Source organism: Pundamilia nyererei, unplaced genomic scaffold, assembly GCF_000239375.1.
Source record: "Pundamilia nyererei isolate P.nyererei 1_Seehausen unplaced genomic scaffold, PunNye1.0 scaffold00021, whole genome shotgun sequence".
Classification (NCBI taxonomy): domain Eukaryota; kingdom Metazoa; phylum Chordata; class Actinopteri; order Cichliformes; family Cichlidae; genus Pundamilia; species Pundamilia nyererei.
Window position 1 is genome coordinate 5,373,911 of NW_005187422.1, and position 26,079 is coordinate 5,399,989.

General features: G+C 39.2%; 1 protein-coding gene across 5 annotated transcripts; it reads right to left on the reverse strand.

Annotated features, from left to right (window-relative positions):
• Window positions 1–518: 518 nt before the first annotated feature.
• On the reverse strand, window positions 519–25,486 carry LOC102193153 (helicase with zinc finger domain 2). 5 transcript variants are annotated; one of them, XM_005726751.2, is made up of 20 exons: window positions 25,213–25,486; window positions 15,862–17,305; window positions 14,287–14,470; window positions 13,333–13,440; window positions 11,522–12,030; window positions 10,798–11,430; window positions 9,701–10,499; window positions 9,464–9,539; window positions 5,932–9,358; window positions 5,729–5,814; window positions 5,493–5,615; window positions 5,262–5,417; window positions 5,015–5,159; window positions 4,796–4,924; window positions 4,417–4,609; window positions 3,785–3,931; window positions 2,821–3,030; window positions 2,548–2,704; window positions 1,892–2,059; window positions 519–1,236 (listed from the first exon to the last, which is right to left on the reverse strand). In XM_005726751.2, exons 2-20 carry the CDS (start codon window positions 17,199–17,201, stop codon window positions 1,124–1,126), a joined length of 8,703 nt encoding a protein of 2,900 aa, XP_005726808.1. In that variant the 5' UTR covers window positions 17,202–17,305; window positions 25,213–25,486; the 3' UTR covers window positions 519–1,123. The 5 variants fall into 5 exon arrangements, with proteins under 5 accessions (XP_005726808.1, XP_013764674.1, XP_013764672.1 ...); XM_013909220.1 differs by lacking the exon at window positions 25,213–25,486 and adding an exon at window positions 18,570–18,611 and having other exon boundaries at window positions 1,892–2,026; XM_013909218.1 differs by lacking the exon at window positions 25,213–25,486 and adding an exon at window positions 18,570–18,611.
• Window positions 25,487–26,079: the final 593 nt, after the last annotated feature.

Here is a 26,079-nt window from a genome sequence, read left to right on the forward strand (position 1 = left end):
TCCTCTTGAGTAATATTTTTGGTGTTGAAAAGAGATGGCATGAGGGCTAACGAAGAAGCTTTGTTTTGTAATGAGCTTTTTTCCTTTTAAAAAAGCTCATTACAAAGCACTGTCAGGCTCAATAGTGTGCCTGACAGTGTTGTCAGGCACACTATTTTGAGTACCATTTTGAGTGGCTCTATGAAACTTTGGCAAAATGGACTAGCATGCAAATTGTTTTTACTTTTATTTTTTGGATGTCTTTGAATTTTTCCCTCTGTAAGCTGATGATTTTAATTTCCATCAAAATAAATGTGGCACTGTTTCATTTTTAACAGTCCTTATCACCAAAGATATCCAGCATGATTGAGTTTGGATGTGTTTACATTTTTTTTGAGCAGTTTATTAATTATTTATTCAATACAGTTCATTAGCCAATCAAAGACAAAACCCACAGTGAATATTGATCAATTTGAGAGCATTATTACTATTACACTATATATTTGAAGTTCAATGTGAAACATGGTATAAAGGAGCAATATCATTTAAATTCAAACTTATAATTTACACATGTCAATACATACAACAATACAACAAACAACCAGGATTTTGGTCCAAAATTCCAGCTAAAGCTGATCCCTGAAGATACAATATAAAAAAATGTAAAACGAAAAAAAAGCAATATTATAATATTTCCTTAAAAACAGTGACAGGCTCACTGAATGGTGAGGCTGTTTAAGTGCTAAACCAAGGTTTCAGGTAAGAAAACAAAATAATTCATCAATAAGCAGGAACTACTGACAATTTGATAGTTCATACAGCTCAAGTATACCTAAATTAACTTAAAAGATCTATAATAACATGCCAAGTCTCCTGCTAGCGATACACAACTGAAATATCCACTGTGATACAAAATTCAATATTTGCAATTCATGTAATGAAGTGTTGTAGGATTTCCTACTTACTATTCATATTTCAAATGAGTAAGGTGAATGTTATAAAAGAAATATTTCCAATATAAACTTAAAAACAGAACTGAAAAAAAAGAAGAAAACTAATGACATAAAAAAAATCATAAAATTGTACTAGCTTCCCCGTAGGAGCTCTGGTCTGCTGCTGCAAACTTCACAAAGCACAGAATCAATCAGGTGGCTGAACACACTGAAATCTTGTCTGCACCTGTCACTGCATTGTGAAGAGTGTAGTGGTTCAAGAGATGTCTCCAAGTTGGACTGCACATGAGCAATTCTTGGTCACCTTTGAAACAATAGACACATGTTAGAGACTGCTTCGTTCATCTTTGTAATGTTGCTGAATTTAGAAACATCCACTTTTAAAAAGTGATGCTGAAAACTAGATAATGATCTGGTCATCAAACTGACCTGTATAAAAACGTCTCGCCAAAAATACAGTGGCAATACAGCTGATTTGCATCATCATTTACCACCCAAAAAGCAAATATGAAACAAGACTACAACTGCTAATATGGCCTCCTGCATACAAGCTGCCTACAAATTGCAGACAACGCACCAAAGTCAGACTTTTTACTCAGGTGAGGTATTTGCCATGTACAAGTAGCATTGTGAATGTTTAAAATTAAAACTTATTATGACATATGAGTATCAATAATGAAGAATTGAATAGTTTACTCTACACAATAATAAATTATATTTATAACTGAATACATTTTAGGTTTTAATTACCAAAATGTTTTAAAACATGCTTTAAAATAATCGTTATTGGTTATTCAGTGAAACTAGGTTAGGAATATGACAGTGGTAGTAATTTCAAAAAATCCACAACTCAATTAATAATGTAAACAAGAGTGATTTTCTTAAACAACTGTATATTAGGAGCTCAGCAACGTCTGCATAATTCTTAAGAACAGATCTGCACAGCTGCATTATCTCACCAATGATGCAGAGTCCCTCCTTGGCCCTGGTGATGGCTACATTTATCTGATTGGGATCACCAACAAAGCCCAGATGTTTGGAAAGCCAGCTTCTTTCTGGTTGTTTCTCAATTTCTTCATTTGGTAGAGAGCACACTGTAGATAAGATGACATAACGCCATTCACTTCCTAAAAGACAAGACTGTTGTCACATATTTTGCTATCATTAAACAGCATAACTGACTTTTTCCTGTGTCTATCCTTTGACACTTTTGAGTATTGCTTATTATGCAAACTGATCCTAATCCCCCAATTTCCTAGTTATTATCCTTTGTTGTAGTTCTTCTGGTTTCATGATTTTGTGAGAAATTCCTGAATCATACCCAGAAAAAGAATTCCATGTCAACTGAATTAAATGAAGTCAGTTATATTTGCTTTTATATTCCAAAACAAACTGCAAACTACAACACATGGGTCTTTTTTAAACTGAACAGTTTTTTTGTTCTGTTGGCTTTTTTCCAAATTATGTTTTGTTTATCTTATATTACATTTTGATATAGTTTTAATGTTTTATTTATTCTAAATATATTTTACTATATTTTGAAACATATTCTGAAGCCTTTCCTCTTTAGGAAACTTTAGGAAAGGTTTTGTGGTTGGGTAACAGAGTAGCTCACCTTGACTTTTTGTGATCGTGGTAACTGGGATTTGTTCCATCTTCTTTTTCTTCAGCTCATTCCTGATTTCTGACACCTGGGCATTATAAGGTGATAAAATCACAATACTTTGCTGTGCAATTCTGGCAGTCTTCACTAGCTTTTCAGCAATGGTAATCTGCAAGAGAACCAAATTGAAATAGTTGAGCATCCAGTAGCTTTACAGTAACTTTTGCTTTTTTATATTTAAATGTTACTGTTTAAGAGGAAACAAAAGAACATCCAATACTGTACCACTTTGTTTCTCTCTTCAAGATTAGCTTTAGAGTTTTGGTTGCCTTGGGCGGTGTTGACAACTAGACTTATCGTCTTTCCTTTGACATCCCCAAAAACAATGGGTTTTGTCTTGTGGTCAACTTGAAAGACACTCCTCTGCTGTTCCACTCCAGTTTTCAGGTTTCCATTATAAAATTCATTTGATGGGAACTCACATATGTCCTCGTGCTATCAAAGTAAATAACAGTTTAGTTAGAATTTGAATGTGGTAGTCAATGTAGTGTATAAAGAGTGCAATCCAAAAGTATGAGACCACTTGGCAAGATACTTACACTAATAAGTATACTAACAAATTGTTAATCTGGCATTGTCAATTAGACTTAATATAGGCAAGATACTCTCTATCTACAAATTTGAGTGACGAATGGAGTGAGTAAGATTTGAGTGAATCTGTGAAACCTGTCAGTAGTAAATAGTTACAGCGTATTTGTTTGGCCCCCTTTAACTATAGAGCTGCAGAGACTCCAAAAGTTTGTTCAAATCTGATAACTGAGGCCATATTTATACCCCCACATAGTCAGTGATGTTTTACTTTTCCAACAATGTTTTGATGAAAAATTGACTGACATGCAGGTCAAGCATCCAGGTGAATAATGACAGCAAAATTATTGATTTGAACAAGCCTCTGTTGAGTAGATCAAATTCACCTGAATCACTTGAAACCTACTTCCATGGCAGGCTACAAATGTGTTCCCACGGGCAATTTTACTAATCTGCTGTTTAAATTCTTGTTCTATTCCCCCCCCACACATACAGGATTGTGCATGTGTGTGTACTTTATTAAGTTTAGCATATATAAAAACTTTAATATGGTAAGATTAGATTTTTGATGTGGTCTTAAACTTTTGTAATCCAGTATATTTATTATGTGCTATACATCACTATTATATACACTTCTATCGTGTAAAATTAATGTTCTTACCATTCTGTACTGGATGTCCAGCATAACTGCCCTCTTCTCATGGATTGTATAGTAGCGCTCAAACAGAGACTTGGCCATTCCAAGCTTCCTCACAAATTCGTTCCTCACAATGGGTCGTAGCTGTTTGTGGTCCCCAATCAAAACAATCTGAAAGTTATATTGGTGATAGTGTAAGACAGAGTGAGTAACTAGCAATAGAGTGACTACTGTCAAAGCAGCGATGAGGCACCCTCTTTTTTGGGGTCTTATTTACAAAAAATCATACCCTGAAGTTAGGAGTAGTCATAAATGAAAATGAAGTAGTAGTCCTAGGTGAACCACTTGAACCTTGTTTTACACTTCTAACCAACAGAAAACTGTGTTTCTGTGCAAAAGTATATCTTTTTTACATGTCTTGTCAGCAATATGAAGCAACATCATTTTATCTTTTACTTATTAACCACATGTAGTACTGATGGGGGGTCTTTTTATAAACTTCTTTAAACCCCCTGGTTTCAGTCCAAGAGAGCATGCTTTTTAGTTATTAAAGAAGACAGAATGCAGAAAGACCTCAGAACAGGCAGCAGCGGTTTCTATAAAGGCCTAGCAGGGCAACTCAATGAAGGAAACACAGCATTTGATGATGTCCAAACCTTTTCTGGTTTGTTGCAGACTAGTGGAATCAGGGCCTGGGGTTCAGTGGCCATAGCACACTCATCAATTAGAATTTGACGTGCAGTGACAGTCTTAGTCAAGACTGGGGTGGAAGACTGCGTACATGTGCACAGTATGATGTCATGCTGTTGTAGTTCATATGCCCGAGCGTCTCTGAGAAGGTTTTTGTATCTAGGAAAACAATCCATACAGTTCCTTCAACTGATTTTTATGCAAAATTGATTGCTTTTATTGCAAATAATAGTTTCACTAACATTTATTTAAAAAATGTTCCAAAATCTTCCAACAATACATTAATTTAAATGGTCAAAAAATAATGTTTCAGGCACTAAAATAAAAAATAAAAAAATAACTTACTCTTTCACTTCTTCAGCAGTCAGTTCTCCCTTTTTTTCAAAAGCAAGCTTAATACGTTTATCAAAGTCTCTTATTTGAACTGAATAAATGTTTTGGTCCTGACGCATGCGGTGATGCATAGTGATATCCCTAAATTAATGTAAAAAAGGCCAGTGTTATATTAACAATCAACAAAACAATCCAAAAGCAGTTAGTCACCAACTGATATGATTGCAGTACCTGAGCTCTGGTTTGGAATGATCTTGGCGAAGGGTTCTTTGGGAAAACTGCAGCTTGCAGTCTGGAAAGGGGAAATCAAGCATCTCCACTTCTTGGCTGTAAACCCTGAGGGGCCTTAGGCTGTCCTTAAACCTCATTAAGTACCCTGTGTTACAGCAATAAAAGACACACGGAACACGACGGGTTTTGATGACCACTTCAAAGATGAAATTGAGATTAAATTCTGCAGAGAATCAACATAACTTGCCTGCTACAACATCAACAGACTTGTTGGATGGCCCACAGTAGAGAATGACCTTTTTCTTTTCCTTATCCTTTGGGTCATCCAATTTCATTTTGTTTTTAGAGTTGTGCTCAAAAAAACTGTGTACAATGTACACACCTACTACTGTTTTTCCAGTTCCTAAGAGGCAAAGAAAATGGTTTAAGACTTAGCAGAAAATATGAACCATCAAGGTACACAAGTTGACACACCTACCAGGGGGTCCTTGTATCAGTGTGAAGGTATTATTTAGAGCTTTATCTACTGCACGATGCTGGCTCTGGTTCAGCTCTGGCAGTCCATTTATGTTTCTCCTCACAATATTTAAGCTTGATTTAACTGAAAGACAATGCAAAAGATTTAAATAAATTCTGGGTTTGGAGCTTGTAATTTTCTGTGTAACTAATGTGGATATAAGTATCAAACTATTTATTGATGAATGATGGACATACCCTCTTTTGGAATGCGCTGCCCTAGTGCTATAGCCTTAACAAAGTCACATGCCGACGTAATGTTGACTACAGCATTTTCTTTCCGGCTACATAAATAAAGAAGTAAATCAGTGTCAATCAAAATAAGAAAATTTGTAACTGAAAAAAAGTTTCAACTATCCAGTAAGCATTGTAATATAAAACTGAACTACAATTGAACTTACATGTCAGGGATGAGTTTTGGAATGATTTCAACAGTGAAATGAGTGTTTTTCTGAAAAACACATTCAGGAATGGTCTCCATAGGCAGGTGACTAATGTAGAACTCCACTTTACTTCCACCATTTTTTAATTTTTCTGCATTACTTGTGAAACCATGGGCTACCCATGTGAACTCTTTTGGGTCTACCAGGGTGGAATTTTCCACGTTTGAAGTTTCCACATTTGAAGTTTCCAGTTTGAGACCTCTTTTCCGTATGCACAGAAAGCAGTTTCGAAGGTTAAATTCAATGGCCCATTCGTTGATCCATTGTAGCGGTAAGAAAAAGCTTCCTTTGAGTATGCCTTCCAACTCTTGGTTAAACTTTACCTGGAGGTTCTCAATGATAATGATATCACTTTCATTCACTGCATTGGCAGCAGATTCCATCTCACACAAAGGTTTCCAGATCCGTATATACTCCTTGGTATCATTGTAATGAGTTCTTGAAGGAATATCTGCCAATCTGGAGAAGCATGTGATAGGGCTGTTGACATGGTCAACACACATTTCAAACTTTGGTTTAATGTGTACCAACTGAACAGTGGGCATTTGATAACCTCTTTTAATGCTTGAAGTCAATTGGACCTGTAGGATGTCACCTGGCTGCAACTCGAGTTGGATGTCAACAAAATGCTCAGTTTGCATCTCTGGTATTTCTTGCTCCTCAGAGAGACACTTTTCAGCCTGAATATAGTAACCTTCAGAGGACTGAGGCAAAACAGTTTGTTTTCCCAGTTCCTTCAAATCAGCATCAGCATGCATTATGAGACGCTTTGCATGATCTAATTTTCCATTGTCAATTGCCTCAATAGTATCTTTCCATACTCTCAATGGAACCTCAATGCAAGGATGACTATCTGCCATCATTTTCAGCTCTTGGTGGATTTGCATGGCATCAGCTGAATAGATCCGCCTTTTCCATTTAAGAGTGACACTGTGTTTTTCTTCATCGTAAAATGGTTGATCGTCTAGTTGCAAATCTTTGTACATAATTCGCAAATTCCCAACAAATATGTTCTTGTTAAAGGGAAATGCTACTGCAAAACTGTCTTCTTCAGGATTTGCATGAACAACAAAGGCTATCTTTGAAGCACTTTGTTTTTTCATGCTCACTGCATATGAAATTTGCTCAGCCTTCTGTTCATACTTCTCGGCATTCTTGAGGTTCTCCTGAAATTGACTGCACAAAGCCATGATCTTTGATTTAGTGTATTGAACATCTGTATTACATATGTAAGAATGCAAGAGTCTTTGCAAGATGACATCCATGTACTGCCGTATTGGTGAGGAAGCTTTTGTGTAAGACTTTAGGTTCAGAGAATAATGCCCTATTTCTGCCTCAGGAGATGATTTTGAACAGATGAAGTAAGCTTTACTGAAGCACCTTCTGAACTTTTGAGTGACTGGTTGTACCAGAGGGTGGATTTCGTCAGCAGCAACTAGATCTATCATTTTGTCTGTATCATCTGTTCTGGTAGCTGCAACAATTTCTTTCCACACTTCAGGGAGTATGCGAAAGTTTTGACACTTTGGGCTTTGTTGTTCATGGTCTACTTTGTGCCGCACGAGAAAAGACAATGGTATAAATTCTCCACATTCCTCTTTGAATTCTTCTACCTTTACAGGATCTGGTTTTGCCTGACAGCGAAGTGGTGTGGAATACCTGGTTTTGTCACAGCTGATCAAAGTCTTGGATGCATGTTGGTTAAATAACACAGCAAGCTCTTCAATCATCAGATGTGCTTTGCGCTGCCCGGGCAATCTGTCAGCATCGGTTTGAGAATAAGCCCAATCAGATTCAAGTCTTATCTTCCTTTGAGCTTTTGCAAAACAATAAGCAACCGTTACACAATGCTCAACAGTATCACATTTGGGGGTCTCTTTATAGCTTTTGGAGATGATGTCCTCTGCCTCTAAATATGACAGCTGCTTGTCAGAGTTGATTGTAGACAGCTGAAATTTAGGTTTTCCTGTTATCTTATTTGTATCCTTTTCTGCTTTGAACATCAGTGAGACCACCCTGCGATCTTGACCTTCTTGCAGACTGAGTTGAATGCTCAAGTCCTGGGGAAACATGTAAATAGGTTTCTCCTCAGCACAGTAGTAGGTAGTGCCACTTTGTTCTGCAGCCCTATCTAAATCATCACCTGGCTTCACAACACTTGCCACATCAGCAATATGGAGTCCCAATTCGTAATGATCTTCAAGTTCCCTGACGCTGATAGCATCATCCAGGATCTTTGCTTTTGCAGGATCCACAGTAAAAGTGATTATCTTACGCAAGTCCTGTCTGTTTGTATTGTTTTCATCAGTGTTGTAAACAGTCTTGTCTGATTTGCATGGATGGTATGCAACTTTGAATTCTTCATTCAGGATCTTTAGTCCAGAATCCAAAGAGCTGCCAACTGGAAGAATATCTATGATGTACCCCAATGGAAAAAAATTGTCTTTGTTCCAGCAAATCACTTGCACCTTGAATAGACTGTTCTGTTTTAGATTTTCATCAATATACTTTTGTGTTGCAACTGTCCATTCTCCATCAATTTCCTCCCATATTGGCATATAGTTGCGCTGCTTCTTTAAAATCAGTATACATATTTTGGGCTCCGATTTTTTTATCGGTATCATCATCCTTCTGATAAATTTGCTTTCAGAATTCTGTCGTGATTTGCTGTGATCTTCATCCTCAAGCAGGCACAGAAGTACACGTGCTGATTCTTCTTTCTTGGTGATGCTTACAACTTCTGTTTTGTGGAGGACCACTTGATCTCCAGTAAAGGCCTTACCAAGATTTGCCTGTCCCACGATGCTTATTTGTTTGGTCGGATTATGAAATGGTATGACGTAGCCTTTCCTGTGTGATTCCCTGAAAAACTTCCCATGTTTGTAAATCTCCGGTTGTTTTTTACACATCTTTAAAAGATCTGTGCCAGTATCGGTGAAATTGCATAGTGCCCTTGACCCATCGTGATTTGAAAAGGTCATCTGAAATTCCAAACTGTCTTCATCTGTTTTCAGTTGCTCATAATCATCTTTCAGCTCTTTAAGAATCGCATCATCTAGAGTATGGCTCTCATCCACATGTTCGAACTTCTGAAACTTTACAGTTTCCATAATATCTTGTTCAAAGAACTCTTTAGTGAAATGTTGTGGTGCAACACTGTTGCTGTTGATGCAGTGGTTTATGAAACTCTTCCAGATTCCTGAACATTTCCCAAAGCAACACAGGGCAGCAGCATCTCCAATTACAACCACGTGGGATTGAGCCCTTGTCATCGCAGTATTTAAAACACGGGCATCATTGAACATCTCCAGACCAGGCAGGTGAGATGTTTTTAGGCTGTCACGTGTTTGCACAGTTGTCATTATGACTGCTCTGAACTGTTTTCCTGTAGACACATGCAAGGTGTTATTTGAAAATGTTAATAATAGCGATGTTAGTTTAGACTACCTTTCTGTCTACAGTAATGAAGAATCTGGCAAGGGGTCTTTACCTTGAACATTTGCAAGTCTCTCAACTTTGATGTTTGCAAGGTTTCTGCTTGAAAGTGCTGTCCTAATTCGAGGAACCTATAAATCAAGGAAATCAATGAAAAAACATTAAATGTTATTAATCATATCTTTACATGTGTGTCTTGAAATTAATCTTAAAGTCCTGTATTTATCATTACTGTGATTAATGTTTATCTTTTAGTCTGATTATAACTGGACTCAACACAAAAAGTTATTACCTGAAATCCCTCTGACAGAATGCAGATTGAGCTTTGGTCCTTGTGACCCCAGCTTGCTGGCCAGTGTTTAAGAATATCTTTCACTACTTCAACCACTTCTGTCACCTCTGCGCTGTTATACCAAGACATAGATACTGTCTCCAAGAGGCACTCTCCCCTGACATGGTGAAACTTCAGAGCATGGCAGTTTGTAGGAGCTGGAACATCTCCAGCAGCTTTGATGAAATCATTTTTACCAACGTAAAAATGGGTGGCGACAAACTCCACAATTTCTCTGGTTGAGCGATAATTTTCATGCAAAATGATTCTGCTTTTCTTAGCAGCATCACAGTTTTGGCCTTGATAATAGTGGAACAAGCGAGTGAGGAGTGTGTGATTGGAACGATCATGGTCAGGCACGGACAAAAGCTTTGGTCCCATTTGCATGTGATCTCCTGCTAGAACAACTCTTGTGTTTGACCCAGCAAGACCAAGGGCCATTAGGGCTTCACATTCTAGCATCTGAGAGGCTTCATCAATCAGAATGTGGGTGAAGTATCCCTCTGGAAGATTTAGGTCATGAAAATGTCTTGCCATGGTTGTGGTAGTTATGATTATGTTGTGCTGATCTAGAGCAGCTTTTGTAGGTGGTAGAAAATAATGTCCTTCTTCTGAAAGGAGACAGTATTTCAAAGTAATGCTATCAGTAGCATGCAAAGCAGTCCCTTGTTTGTTTGCTTTTATTCTGATTGGCCTGATTCCACCATTTTTCTTGCTGATGATTGGATGGAAATGTTCTCTGACATATAGATCTGCTGAACTGAAAGGAAATGACAAGTAAATGTTAGCATTTGATTAGATTTTTTTTCTGTGCTTAAGTGCCTTCTAGTTAGTGACCTGCTCTATCTACTCAGAAATGATTTGTTCTTTAAAGAAATGTATAGTTATTAAAATGTTGTTGAAATATTACCAAAGTGTAATGTTAACTGAGATATACCAACCCTTCACTTTAGAACAAAGTTTAACCCAATTTTAGACTCTGAATAAGTCTAAAATTATTCAAACTTTGAATAAAGAGAAAACTGCCCAGACTGATGCATATATTTTCAATATATTACCTGTTGGTGTGGGTGCAAATTAGAACTTTGTTCTGAGGATCCTTACAAAGCTCTCTGGCTGCTGTTGCAAGGGTGAATGTCTTCCCAGTTCCAAAAGGTCCATAAATCAGGAAGGGTGCCACAAGGTTTTTGACATTAGAATTCCCTGTGATAAATTCAATTGCTAATTGCTGCTTTGTGTTGAGATTTTCACAGGTAATGTTACCAACAGGAATTACACAACTTTTAAGGACTGGCAGCACAGTCTTTGTATCGGGAAGAAGATCGACAGCCCTGTGCATGGTACAGTAGTTGAGGCGGTCCAGCTGGAATTGCACCTCCATTTGATATGATTCATTTCTTTTTAGTGCATGATCAAAGCAACATTGCTTTGACAGTAGCAAAAAAAGTTTATTCTCAGTTGTTTTGTATGGCAACACGCTTGCTTCATAGACTTTAGAGTTTGGGCGAGAAGTTAAAGGGGCTATCAGGGCAGATCGGATGCTTCGTTGTAGTGTCAGTCCCTCAGGGCTGTCTTGTGTAATGTGACAAGGAATCAAGACAACACCAAAAAGTTGCCCCCAAGGAGCCTCCACACCAAACTGCAAACTGTATAATGTATCCAGTGCTGTAATTTCTCCACAAACATTTAGTCTAAAAAAAATATGAAAAAAAAAACTTAGGCAACTGAGTATATGTGCAAATTCAAACAGAAAATTTTAAATGATATACAAAAACCTGTTACCTTGAAACAACCTGGTCTTCTGCACATTCTTCATTGTAGAGGAAATGGTGCATTCTTTCTTTGTAGTTTTCATTATTCAGTGGTGTTTGAATGTTGTGGGAGGATTTATACAGGAAACTAATCTGTGGAGGCTTGTACATCTTTAATAACTCATCCTGTTCTTCTGTCCTCGACGAACATGGGATGATTATCCTGTTCCCTCTGTGCCAACGTTCACAACTCTGAAATCTTGCTCCACTGCTCACAGCTGGTTGTTCAGTGACTACTGAATGGCCTACTCTGACTTTGAGTTTTTTCAAGAGCACTGGTCTCATGTCAAAATCAAGCACTAACCATTGTCTGTACAAGCCTGGGTTGATGGATGTGAATGATAGGGTAATGTCATAGGTCCCATCCTCCCTGAGAAAAGGTTCACCTGATGAGTAGATGCAAGGTTCGGAATCTGCATCACCAAGGGTGAACGAAGCTCCTGGTTCTTGCTTTAGCAATGCCACATGCACAAGCTCTCTCTGTTTGAACACAAATTTGGATACTGTAACATAATTCGAACCTGTCTTGGGCAATACAAATTTTGCATTGAGCAGTGAAACCAGACCACACAAAATTAGTGTTTTGGTAAAAGATCTAACTGTTAAAGCCTGAAAGTCTACTTTGTTCAGTCCAAAATACCATTCAGATGTTTGGGGTTACTCAGAAATATCCTTGTTATTTAAATAAAAGCAAAAAATAAAAAACTATTTAAAAAAGAAAAAGGAAAAAAAACAACAACCTTTTTTCATTTTTCTTTTTTACATATTTTTTTATTCAGACATATAAATTTACTATTAATCACCAATGAACCATTATTTAAAAATCATAGTAATTAATGTTTCTTAATGGACCCTTTAAAACACCTTTGAAGTACCTCTCCGCAACACTGAACGGGGAGTCAGCCTAAACCACATTCAGAGACTTTAGCATCTCATCACAAAATCTCATTCACATCCTACACCTTGCCATTGAGGAGTTTTGCAACTACCACAACTAACTACTGGAAAATGTGCAAGATTTCCCCCAGGTAGGTCTTCAGACTTTGCCTTCTGTACTGAGAATGCGTTGCTTGGGTTCAGGAGCTCCCCAGTATTTTTCGACTATTAAACCAAGTTCCTGTTTGGGATCACCAGTCTCTCCATGTGTGAACAGCCAAGCCCTGTTTCTCCTTCTTGAGTTACCAGATTGTTTGTTAGAACTTGAGGCCAAACAAAAAGCTTTAGTTATAGCTCCCCTAGACACTTCATACATCCATGTTTTTTCTTCAGTAGTAACTGAAGAAAAACTGTTTTTGGCTTCAGGAAAACCCTGTGCCAGCCAATCCTTTTTCAACCTTACAGCTTCCTCTATCACTGCTGTTTTCTAGCAGTGGTAAACTTCTCAGGCTTCTGCTGTAATAGGCTACCTCTGTAAAGGAGATGTTAATTAAACATGGTCTACTCAGACTGCAGGTCCCCAGCCTCCCCCAGGATGCAATTGGACTTATTAGACCCTATCAAAGCTCAAGCATTCAAACAGTGTTTAGAAAATGTGTTGTTTCAAGGCTGGAGGATTCTGCCATTAGTGTCATTATTCTGAGATACATTTTATTAAACGAAAAGTTTGGCTTCTTTTATGCTGATTGTGTGAGTCCAATTTTGCGCAAATTTCACTATTTTCGTGACTGTGGTCCCAAAATAGTGAAACCTGTGCTTGGACAACGGGAACACAAATTTCACACTTGAAACAAAAAAACTGCAATGAACATGTTTTCTGAAAATAAAAAAAACATTAAGTCTTACCTCTGTCTCAATTTGAAAATTCCATTTTAGTGTTGCATTAATCTCTTGACACTCCACAGTTGAATCTTCATCGCAAGAGATGCTGACATCGTCAACATGTTCAGACATCTGTTCAGCATTTGAAAAAGTGAAAGACATCATTTAGAATAGTCAAAAAATGAATAAAAAAATTCTACTCATAAATCAACATGTAAAAAGTAAGATTCATTGCATTAAGTCAGCTAATTATGCTCTGGGCAGGCTTGCTGCTCTATATATTTTATCAGTCTGTTGTTGCGAGCGCCATCTTCTTTGGTGCAGGCATTAAAGCAAAGGACACAAACAGACCAAACAAACTCATCAGGAAGGCCAAGTCTGTTGTTGGCATGAGATCGCCACACTGGTGGAGGTGATCAGTGACAGAATGGTGGCAAGACTTGCTGCCATTCATAGATAATGACTCCCACCCCTCCATAACACACTGGAGCAGTCTGCACATGTTGATGTTTGTGTGCAAGCGGTTTATGTTGTAACTCGTTGTTTAAAAATTGAAAATTGACAGGCTATTTCCTCAAGAAATTATTTTTTTTCCATCCTTGTAAAAACTTTGTGACAAAATGTAAAGCACAAGTTGTATTTATCACTTCTGGCTATAGCATGCCTGGTCACACTTTGTTGGCTTTAGCACAAATTTCAGCCATATCATAAGTTATTTTATTCTAGAACCTGGCCTGAAACAACAACCTTGTCAGTCAAAAATGTTAAGGGCTGCAACATGTCACAGTTGCAAAAAGTCATTACCCTTATGCTTAATTTCAGCCTGTGTGCTTTCAGTAACTGGAGAAAATTCCTGTGATGGAAATGCTGCCAAAGACTGTAGCATACCTTGGTGATCCACCAACATACCCTATCAAATACAAAATTCTTCAAGACAATATGAAGATTGTTTACAGTGGATTCAAGCCTTATACTTACAATGTACACTTCATTACTGCTGTTTTTGTATTCCTCCAAGAGCATATCATTATAAGACATGAGACCCTGGGCTTGAATGTTATGTTTGATCTCCTTCTCTTCTGCAGCACGCATCATCCATTCCTGCAGCTCTTCCATAGAATGAGCTTTTGGGCACTTACTGCCGTACTCACAAGTTTGGGGTCTAGGATGATGACAAGTTCGACAAATAATAAGTGAAATGAATCAGTCAAATTAGCAAAAGAAATGGAAATGGTCCTTCAATGATTTTTACCACTATAGACATAAACAATTAGGTTTAAATTCTTTATATTTTTCTGTTGTTCCCTAACATAGAAGATATAAACTTATCTGATTAGAGTGAAACAAATAAAGTAATTTGAAACACATTTCCCTTCCTGTAATGGTTGTTACTATGGTATGACAGAACATGAAAACAGTTTATGATTATGAATTTTGCTCCTTGACAAAAATACATTTTACAATATACATCGATATCAAATAATTAAATAGATTTTGCTAAATATTTTTAAAGTAAAAAATAAAAGAAAAATGTTAAGCAATGCTTTGTAAACCATCTATGAAAATAACATGGATGTCATTATCATATTCATAATATCCATTGATTCGCTTATCCTTTTCAGGGTCACTGGGGGGTTGCAGCCTAGCCCAGTAGTCTTAGGGCTAACTCACATTCTTAGGGCTCACTCACATTCACACCTATGGGCAAATGAGAGTTTTCAATCTATCCGCACTAACTGCATGTCTTTGGACTGTGGGAGGAAGCCGGGGTACCTGGAGAGAACCCACACAAACACAGGGAGAACATGCAAACTCCACACAGAAGGCCTGATGGAGGAATTGAACTCAGGACCATTGCTGTGAGGTAACAGTTCTAACCACCATATGTCTGTGAACGTTCTCAGTCATCCAGGTCATCGTAGTCTAAGGAGCTTGGAAAGAAAAGCGTCTGGACTTCTTTAAGTTGCTTGAAGGCATTTCACCCACTCCTCTATACATGAAACCCTGGCTGATTGTGACCCACACCCATTTTCACACCTTGGCTCATCTGATTAGGTCATTAAAGGACTCCCTGTCTTTTGTCCCTCTTTGGGGGGATACTCCCACTTTTAAAACTGGGACTCTCCACCATTTGACTTTTAGAACTGAAGAAGCTTCTTGGATGAGAGGTGAAATGTCTTCAAGCAACTTAAAGAAGTCCAGACGCTTTTCTTTCTTAGACTTCTAATCACCATGCCACTGTGCTAACATTAGTTTTAGAATGCTTATAAGCTGGCAAATGAGGTGCTGGAAGCATAACTCATGAAACTATGTCCTATTTCAGTTCTGCTCACTTGCTGTTTAGTTACATTTAGACATCAGAACCACTTTAGTTAAAATATTCAGTTGATCTGAATCTGAATACTTGTTCCACATCTGTTTGTCCTTGCTTTGAACAAATTACATGACAGAATGAGCTTAAACTAAACTGAACTGAGAAAAAAAAAGCTTTGGTGTATTTGCTTAAAGCCTTCTTACAGAACCTTCATGGTGAAAGAAACTGGAGCCATTTACCTCTCACAAAGCCAAAGCTCAGCTCGCCGGTTGTGTGGCACCTCGCGTCCTCTCCACCTGGTAGTGGTGTCCTGGGCGACTAACTGAGCATGTTCCAAAGAGGCACAGTGCTTATAGAAGCTCTCTGGGGAAGAAAGACTCAGGTGGCAAACTTTGCAGTACATGGTCACTTTCCTGGGCTGTGTCTGCGCTGGTTGACTCAGCTGAAGTAGGTGAGGCCGAACACAGAGCCCGGTATGCTCTGCTTTCCACACAGCCATCTCCACCTCACTTTGGGCAGACTGGCATTCACTGGCAGTGTGCCAGCAGGGCTTCCCTTGTATTACATAACTACAATATGTAAACTGACAGTTTGGGGGAAGCGGGCGCACCTGACTGTAGACATGTTTCCTGCTGTTCTCTGATAGGTGATAAACTAAGACTGGGTTCCAGGCATGTGCTATGTCTGCCGCACAAAAATCATTCCACCTTTTGGTTGTTAGTTTTTGTGGGTGTTCCTGAAAGCAGTCTTTACAGACCTCAATGAATTCACCTGAAAAGTGCTGGAGCATGCTTTCAGCTGCATTTTCTGGTGTTGAGACAGACTGTGTTAAAAGTCTGATTAACTCATTCTTATCCATTTTTTTCTCTCTAAGATAGTTCCAAACAGTGACCTCTTCAAGGCTTTTGGCATAAGTGCATCCTCGACCCTGCGTGTGTTGTGTGCATCTGGAGTCCTCAGCAATATATTTACACACTTTGTAACAAACAGTTTGAGCAAGTGTAGGTCGCTTAGAGACAAGCTTCCATAGGTCGGAGGCTTTGCCTTTAGCTAGTAGCAGAGATCTTCTACACTTGTGCACAACTGACTGAACGTTGTATGTTATTTCATTTACCTTGACAGAGCACAAATTACACACAGCTTTTAAATCTACATCTGCCAAGAGGTCACCCAGAGGTTCATCAATGTTAGCCTGACAAGTTCCTCTCTCAGACTCAGCAATGAGATTACAGAGAAGTGCGTGATCCAATCCCTGGTGCTTTTCAAATGTCCACACTGCAGCTTCCTCATCACTTCTGGCAAAGGTGCACCGGTTCTTGTGCTGGGTGCAACCACGCCCCTCTACATAGTACCAACAGGCCATATACTTATTTGGGTTTGGAAATATTGGCCGTCTAGAAACGGGCCTCCATTTAATGCCACCTTTGGCTTTGCAGAGCAGGACATTGTGTCCGCACTTGTGTTGAACTGATTTCAATCTATATGTAATTTCTTGTTCCTTGACACAGCACTGAGTGCAAACAAGTTTGAGGTCATAGACCAATAAAAGAGGAGAAAGTCTGGAAGCACTTGCTGACATTTTGATACAATCATAATCTTTAAACCAGGCACTGAATACAAAAATGTATAATGACCCTTGAAATGTCTTGTGGGTGATGAATCTCTTGCTTGGCCTGAATGTGTCTGGAAAAAAAAAGAGAATTATAAGAAGTGTGTTCAGTCACTGCAGAAATTATCTACTAAGACTCAGCCATTTAATCTTAACATATAGATTAGTGAAGTACTTAGTTGGGGATGTGAAGAGAAGCAATGTACATTTAATTTAATTCTCAAAACTACTATTATTGGATACAAAATGTCTCATACTTCATAGAAAGTGCATTTCAAGTGTTTTTGCAACTTAGATTTCCACTGCCATGCTGATGCTAGTAACCAGCACTGGCAAACTAAGTGGGGCACATTCCGGGTTAGACAGACTTAAATAAACCGTTTACTTTCAGCAGCTCAATTTAAAAATAGCCATACAGTTTTTAGTCTTTATAGAGGTACTGTATATTAATTCACTTCAGTATATTTTCAATTGCATGTTCTGGTGTTAACAAAACAAAATCTCATTGACTTATTCTTAGCAATGTTTTCCTCTGTAATATATAGGCATTTTATTGGTGTTAGATTCTGTTCAGTTAAATTCAATTACATTTTATTTGTATAACACTAAATCACAAAAGTCACGCTTTAAATATAAAGCACCTTGAGGTGACTGTTGTTGTGATTTGGTAATAAGGTAAACACTTTGAAATAATACAGAGAAAACACCAGAGCTGAACTGCTTTGAGCAAGGTGTCTGTGAAGGTTCTCAGTCATCCAGGTCATTGGAGGCTACGTCCAGATGTAAACGGGTATTTTTGAAAACGGAGATTTTCCGTTTTCGTTTTAAAAAAAATAATCCCGTCCACATGAAAACGCTGCTAAGAACATGCCAAAGCAACAGGTGGCGATATATTCCTAACTGTGTAGAAATGTTGGCCAATCAGAAGTCTAGAAGCCTTGGTGGGAAATAGTAAACAAAGATGGGGCATAGAAGCAGAACCGAGTCGTATGTGTGGAGGGACAGTAACTGTGTGTGTATATGTAAGCATTTAAACAGTGCAGAGAGAACAATTAACAGTAACAGTATTGTAGAAATTCACTTCACCGAAACAATAACGTTGTCACGGTTTGCCGGGGCAAGCCGTGTGGAATATTTAGGACCAGGACGCGGCAGCTCTGGTGCAGGTGAGTAATTAATAACCGAAGGGAAAAACAAACAACAAAGGCACTGGGAACATGAAACTGGAACCTAAACTGGGTAAAACTAACAAAGGCAAAACAAAACAGGAGCACTAGAAGGCCAAAAGACAAAAATAAAAACAAAACACGAGTCCAAACCAAAAGAAAAGAAGCACACCAGAGCACAGGAAAACAGAGTCCAAAACAGAAGAGGTCAGGGGGCCGGCCAGCACAGGAGTCCAAACAGTTCAGGGGGCCGACTGTGCAGAAGGCAACGGCGATGACGACAGCACTGGTCCAGGGGCCGGCCGTGCGGAAGGCAACGGCGACAGCACTGGTCCGGGAGCCGGCCGTGTGGAAGGCAACGGCGGCCACTCAGGTGAAGAGGGTCCCTCGGACCCTCCTGCGGAGACAGGAGACGAAGTCATCACTAAGCCAGCAGTCATGGAGGCCACTAGCTGACACAAAGGCGACTGGCAATGCACTGAGCACGGGCTCTGCCCAGGCAATGCTGACATGGTGCAGTTCTCAGGTGGCTGCTTAGACTTCAGGGGTCCAGAATCAGCTGGGGACTGAGACCTAGCCTCTGGGGAAGCCCTGGAGTGCAGAACGGTGCCTGAAGCAGCTAAAGTGCGAGAAATTCCCTGACTGGAACTTAGACTTTCTCCCTGCGTAGAGTGAGTGTGTGAGACCGGTGACACTGGAGCCAGAGCTGCGGGTAGCGGGGGCACTGGAGCTGCGGGTAGCGGGGGCACTGGACCTACGGGGGCCTGAGCTACAGGTGACTCTGGAGCTACGGGGGCCTGAACTACAGGTGACACTGGAGGCGCAGGGGCCTGAACTACAGGTGACACTGGAGGCACTGAAAAGAGGGAGACACTGGTGGCCGAGCAGAGTGTGGCTGCGGGGCAGCTAGCTGAGAAGAGTGTGCGATCGGCGTTTCCTCCCCGCAGACGGCTCCGACGGGCCAGGCAAGATCACATCCGGCGAGTCGGGCAGCGAGGCAGGAGTGGCTGAGAGAAGGTGCGGTGTGTGCTGGAGAAAAGCCTGCATGGTCGGAGGAAGCGACTTCAGAAGCCATGGCAGGCCAGAAAAGAGCCATTGTAGCCGACTTTCCACGGTGCGGCGAAGCTCCTCTGGAGGGTTCTCTAGCCACAGCCCGAGGAGAATCTCCACATTATATGTAGTGTCGTCCCGGAGCTCCTCGGACGGATTTACTGCCGCTGGGTACATGGTGGCTGGTTCGTACTGTCACGGTTTGCCAGGGCAAGCCGTGTGGAATATTTAGGACCAGGACGCGGCAGTTCTGGTGCAGGTGAATATTTATTAACGAAGGGAAAAACAAACAACAAAGGCACTGGGAACATGAAACTGGAACCTAAACTGGGTAAAACTAACAAAACAAACCAGAAACGAAAATGCAGGGAGGTCCGGGGAAATACACATGGAGAGATGCAGGGAGACCGAGGGGAAACAACACAGACGAACCAGCAACTACTATGACAGAAGACACAACTTAAATACATTCAGAGAACACAGGGAGATTACACACAGGTGGGGAGTGATTAACGTGACGAGACTAGGGAGGCAAACACTAGGGAAAACACTCACATAAGACGCAGACCTTCACAATAAAACAGGAACTACGCATGAAAGGACACAAACTAAGAAACGCGGACTAGATACAGGAACACACGGGCAGAACAGAGTAAGCACTAAACAGAGGAAGAACACAAAACACAAAACGCTGGGTCAAAAGGACCCAGGATCATGACAAACGTGGCGCACAGTGTGACATCAAAAAAGGCGCACACCTTTGATGCTGCGTTTTCTCCGTTTTCCTCGTCCACACGTAAATGCAAAAACTGAGTTTTCGGAAATACCCACCCTGGCAGGCGCTTTTTAAAAATCTCAGTTTTCAGTGACCGAAAACAACATTTACGTGTGGATGAAAGGTGCAAACGCATAGAAAAATCTCTGTTTTCAAAAATACCCGGGTAAGGCTACACACTAGCCCAGATAGATTTGAAAACGGCGTTTTCATCTGCAAACGCTCCGCGTCCACACTACCATTTTCAGTCGTTTTCACAGAGTTGTACGTCCACATTGAAACGGCCAAAAATGCTTACGTTCCAGTCCTGTGCATGCGCAAAAGTGAGTAAGAATTAAAGAATTTGAAGAAAAGCTATCTTAAGCATGTACAAACTGAAATTAATCTTTTTTAGGGCTGTCAAAATTGAGAGCAAACAAAACAACTGCTGTATAATGCACTCCGCTATCTTTGTTTGATTGGTCACATGACTGTATCACATGACTAAAACGTATCATCGTTTTAGAAAGTCTGCGTTTTCGAGTGTCCACACTGAGGCCAAAACGGAGAGAAAACAATGCGTTTTCAAACGAACACGCGTTAGTGTGGACGTAGCCTAAGGAACTTGGAAAGAAAACCATCTGGACTTCTTTAAGTTGCTTGAAGATGTTTCACCTCTCATGTCCCCCCAAGAGGGACAAAGAACCCCCTAATGATCCTCTACCTAATCACACGAGCAAAGGTGTGAAAACAGGTGCAGGTCACAATCAGCCAAGGTTTCGGCTGAGCTCAATGTGAAACCTAACCCCACCCATGGAAATCACATGATAGGGTGGGGTAAGCTTCTCAGATGAGAGGTAAAATGTCTTCAAGCAGCTTCAACTTCAAACAACTTCAAGCAACTTAAAGAAGTCCAAACGCTTTTCTTTCCAAGCTCCTTAGACTACTTTGAGCAAGCACTGTTCGCAACAGGAAGATTGGGAGTTGAGTTTCCTGTGGTGGACAAACTAAGCAACATTAAAACTCAGAAGATGACTGAAGTGTGTTTCTTCTGTACTTTTAAAATTTTCATTTAACAGCCGTTAGAAATGCCAATACTGATACATCGCCGAAACCAGATTAGACTTTGCCACATAAGACCTAAGATAAAGATTATTAATAGCAGGGCTGAAGTGTACAGGGCTATAGTCTCTAATTAGATTCAGACAAACACTTCAAAACTGTAAGGATAAATCAGCAATGACCCAAAGCATACTTCCAGGAGTTTCTCAAAGCAAAGAAACACAGCATATTCTTTAAGCTACCCTCTAAAAAGTAATTCAGAGGCTTAGTAAATATCACTATAAATATAAGTTAGATGAGCCTGATTAAAATCTATGAATATCCTTTTAGTAATTATTTGAGTTTGATAAGTTGAAATAAATGTCTAAAATGTTAAAGTATGTGTTTGTTTTAAATTAAGGTATTTATTTACATTTATCTCAGATAAAGAATTCAGTATGTGTTTCACAGAATACCTTCTGTGTATTTTGGTTTAAAATATAATCAAAATATTTGAGAAATAGGTATCTATACTCATCAGTTAATTATTCAAATCAATATTATTTATTGTCAGCAACGACAACTGAAAAGTGTAAGTAAAACACGATAAGGTAGAGTAATTGACTACCATGAGCGTTTTCCATTGTTTTGTTCATTTTGTTTTTTAAATATTCTGAGCTTTTGTGTTTCTGAGCTCCTGGTTTGCCATTTCTCCTTCAAGTATGTAAGGCTTTGAGCTAAAAGGGAAAAGGCTCTTTTCTTTTTAGTGCTTATTTATTTCGAGTTATGTGTTTATGAAAATTCAATTTTCAAACACATGTTAAAAATGTTTAACATGTGGTCATTTTCATACATGTATTATGAAACACACAACTACATATTAGTTTGTTTGGTTTTTCAGACCTAGACTACCAGTGAAATATAATAACATTCATATTTGAATTCTAGGGGGCGATTGTGGCTCAAGAGTTGGCAGTTCATCTTGTAATCGGAAGGTTGCTGGTTCGAGCCCTGGCGCAGACAGTCTCGGTCGCCTACTGGTCGCCTACTGGTTGCCTACTGCACACCTCAGAGTGCCCGGTGGCGCCAGTGTCCGGCAGCCTTGTCTCTGTCAGTGCGCCATGCTGCCAGGCATTGTTATTCAATTGATCACAGTGGCAATGTAGCATGCCATCACCAATGTGTGTGTGAATGACTGAATGATTCACACACAGAGTTGGGGAGTAACGATTACTTTTTTCAAGTAACAAGTAAAGTAAGGGATTACTATTGCAAAAACGGTAATTAGATTACCGTTACTTTCCCGTAGGAACGCTGCGTTACTAAAAACGTGATTTTTTTGTGAGAATGTCTCATGACAGTGACGTAAGCAAGTGCGACGTTCATGACAACAGCTGTGTGCAGAGCAACAATGGATAATATATCAGTGCGGGCGAGAGTATGAGCGTGCAGTGTTTAAAGCGTGGAAGTACTGATCTTACTTTGAGTTTGATTCCATAAAAAGTGACAAAAACATTAGTGTCCGTTGTGCGTGGGAAGAAAACTTCTTTTTACAGCAAAAAAACCCCCTAAACTTCCGAACAAGCACCGAGTAGCTACGACGTAATGGGAAATTCACAGAGAAACTCGCGGATTCTTCCACTGACTGCTGCGGCACACCTGCACCAGGGTAAACCTCCGCCTACTCTACTCCTGCTTTACAGGTGAAAATAGAGCAAAAGGACCGCTGAGTCTTTGACTTTATTTATTTTCTGCTGTGTTTTACTTGCATCTATTTGAAAGAGTGAGTGTAAACACACAAAAAAAAAAGTGCTGGAATGTGCAGAAAATAGGTTTAAATATTAAACAAATTTCTTCCAGTCAGAGAATGTTGCAGATAATTAAATTTTTGCTTGATGCATAAAGTTAAAAGATAAAAAACAAGATTTAAAAAGAGACTTTTCCATTTGATTACATTTTGTATGATGGATTATGCAGAAAAAGTAGAATTGGGCTGAAAGATCTATCGCTTTATCACCTATTCAGGTTGTAAATCGTGTTTTTAAAAAGTAACTAAGTAATTAATTACTTTTGAAAATAAGTAATCAGTAAAGTAAAGGGATTACTTTTTGGGGAAGTAATCAGTAATTAGTTACTGATTACTTTTTTCAAGTAATTTGACCAACACTGTTCACACACACATTCAAGATGACTGAATGCAGTGTAAAGCTCTATACAAATACAGGCCATTTGCCATATTTAATATTAAGTACAATTTTGATTACATTCAGTTTACAATATTAAGTAAATGGATTAAGTAAATTGGAGAATCACTTCTGGACTGTAGGCAAAGCAGTTTAGCACCCAGGGTCTTCTTTGTAGTAGGAGCTATGGCTGCAATAAGCACTGTCTTACTGAAAAATGCAAGCCCTCCCCAATTATGCTTTAATTGTGTATAACATATGGGTTTATGAAATTTGCAAATCTTGCAAATCTTGTGGTTTCTCAATTTGTTGAGGGGTTGTACATTGTGTAATGTGTTGAAACAAAATTATGCAACAACAGTTGCCCTTTGAGATCTGGATTCAAACCACACCAAAAATCAAAGTTAAGTTTTTCCTAGTTTTTTGAGAATCACTAAGCACTAAGTCTACCTAGATATGCAGTCTATAGTCTACTTAGGGTGGTAGAGGAAGCTATTGCTTTTCAAAAATTTGGTGACTCCAGGTATTTTAGTTTGTTTTTTCTATTGTGTCTTTACTGCGACAGTGCAGTGGAGATAAGACCAGACAGCTGGGAGCTGAGAGAAAGAGCAGGGGGAGGCAAATGGCAAATTGAAGTGAATTTGAACCCCGGCCTCTGCATTAGCCTGTCAGTTTGTAGGTCACTTACTCAAGATGCTTACTAAACTCCCTCAGATTTCTATTAAGAATTCTCTCTGTCTGTAAAGGATTCTCGCATTTGAGCTACCAGTGTTTAACCAGAAACATCATAAGAAAATATAACTCATAAACCCAGAAATTAAATCTATGGGGCAAAACCATATTTATAAAATTAGACCTGTGATATATAGACAGTTACCCTAATGACCACTGAAATTTAAACTTATTGAGATAATGCTTCTAAATAACTGCCTAAGGAAATGCCCCGATGCGCTTTAAGATGGCTGCCGAGTAGTGACATTTGCCACCACCATTATTAAAACGTCTGTATTTATATACAATAAATAACCACGTAGAAAAAGTAAAGCGGGTCTAAAGTCCGCTAGATGGCGTAATTACACATCTTTAAATACAATACCAGGTGTAACGTGGGCTTCCCCATATAATAATAATAATAATAATAATAATAATAATAATAATAATAATACCATTAATATTTTCACTGACTGATGTCCTATGTCACCTCACCCCACCGTGAGTTTGATTGTTCGGTCTTGGACAGCATCGCGTGGACTCAGCTGGAGTCTTACTTAAGTTTCATTTCTCTTCTTTTGCGTCAGCAGCAATAATGCTGCTCCTTTTAACAGTAGCTTCCTGCATTCTTTATGATGTTCCTGCACGGTTAGTCTGATGATGCAGGGGCTTCAGCCTCCCTCCCATTTCTGTTTTTCTGCTAGCTGAAAACTGATTATTGACTTCTTTAAAAAAAAAAAAAAAAACTAGACTTCACCTGAAAAGCGTATGATGTTATGATATACATTGGTCGTGTCATCACACAGAGCATAATTTACATTACTACTATTATAATGGTTCCAGAGGAACAAGAAAAAAAACACTTATTATAATAAAACTTATAAAGAAACTAGAGTTACTGAAGTGTGACATTAACAGTCGGTTTCGCACTGTCCAATGTTTTATAAACAATTTGATAACCATGAGAAAATGCCGAATACCGGCCATTAAAAAAAAAATATACACAGTATACACATAATGAGACTTCTACTGCTACTACTACTACTACTAATAATAATACCACTAATAATGCTTACCGTTAAACCAAGGTCCTATTTGTCAACTGATCCCAATGTGAGTCTGATCGACAACAGCGGGACTTGGATAGCATACCCTGGACTCATCTTGGCTGCAACCGTCGGTCTCAGTTAAGTTTCATTTCTCGTCTCTTCCGTCAGCAACAGTTTGGATCTAATAAACACGGCCTTAACCCCACCCACATTTGTTCACAGACAAATGCTTGGTCATCGAAAAAAAATGTTGTTTCTATTACCTGCAGCTTCCTGTATTCTTTATGTTGTTCCTGCATTGTTAGTCGGGTTACTCCCCATTCCTGTTTTTCTGCTTGCTGCAAACTGATTATGTACTTTTAAAAACATTATTATTAAAGACCAAGGGCGTAGATTTGGCATGGACGGAAGGGACATGTCCCCACCAATATCCAGCGATTATTGAATTGTCCCCACCAATAATTTTTGGGGACCGATAGAAATAAAATAAAAAAGCGATCTGTCAACATCTCATTCACCCAGCGGTGCAGAAAGAGTTAAATTACGTTCTCTACTGGAGTCCTATATCATGTGACAAATATGGCCAATGCGATTGGCTGTGCCTTTCAGGGAGCTGTGTTTAGTTTTAGCAGCGGCAAGCCTGCGCTGCAAGGACCCGCAAGGAGGAGAGGAGGATGGCAGCAAAAAGGAAGAACCTGGATATAAGAAAGTGTTTTTCAAAGAAGCCTGTATGTCACTTAAAGCCAAGTTCACTCATAAAATCTGTCCATCATAATAACGTTACAGGCTATGCAAGGCAATACATGCCCCTCTTATTACTCTTTCTGGGTTGCAAAATAAACTTTAAAAAATTTTTCAGGCGAGAATGTAGCTGTGCAAACTTCAAATATCTGA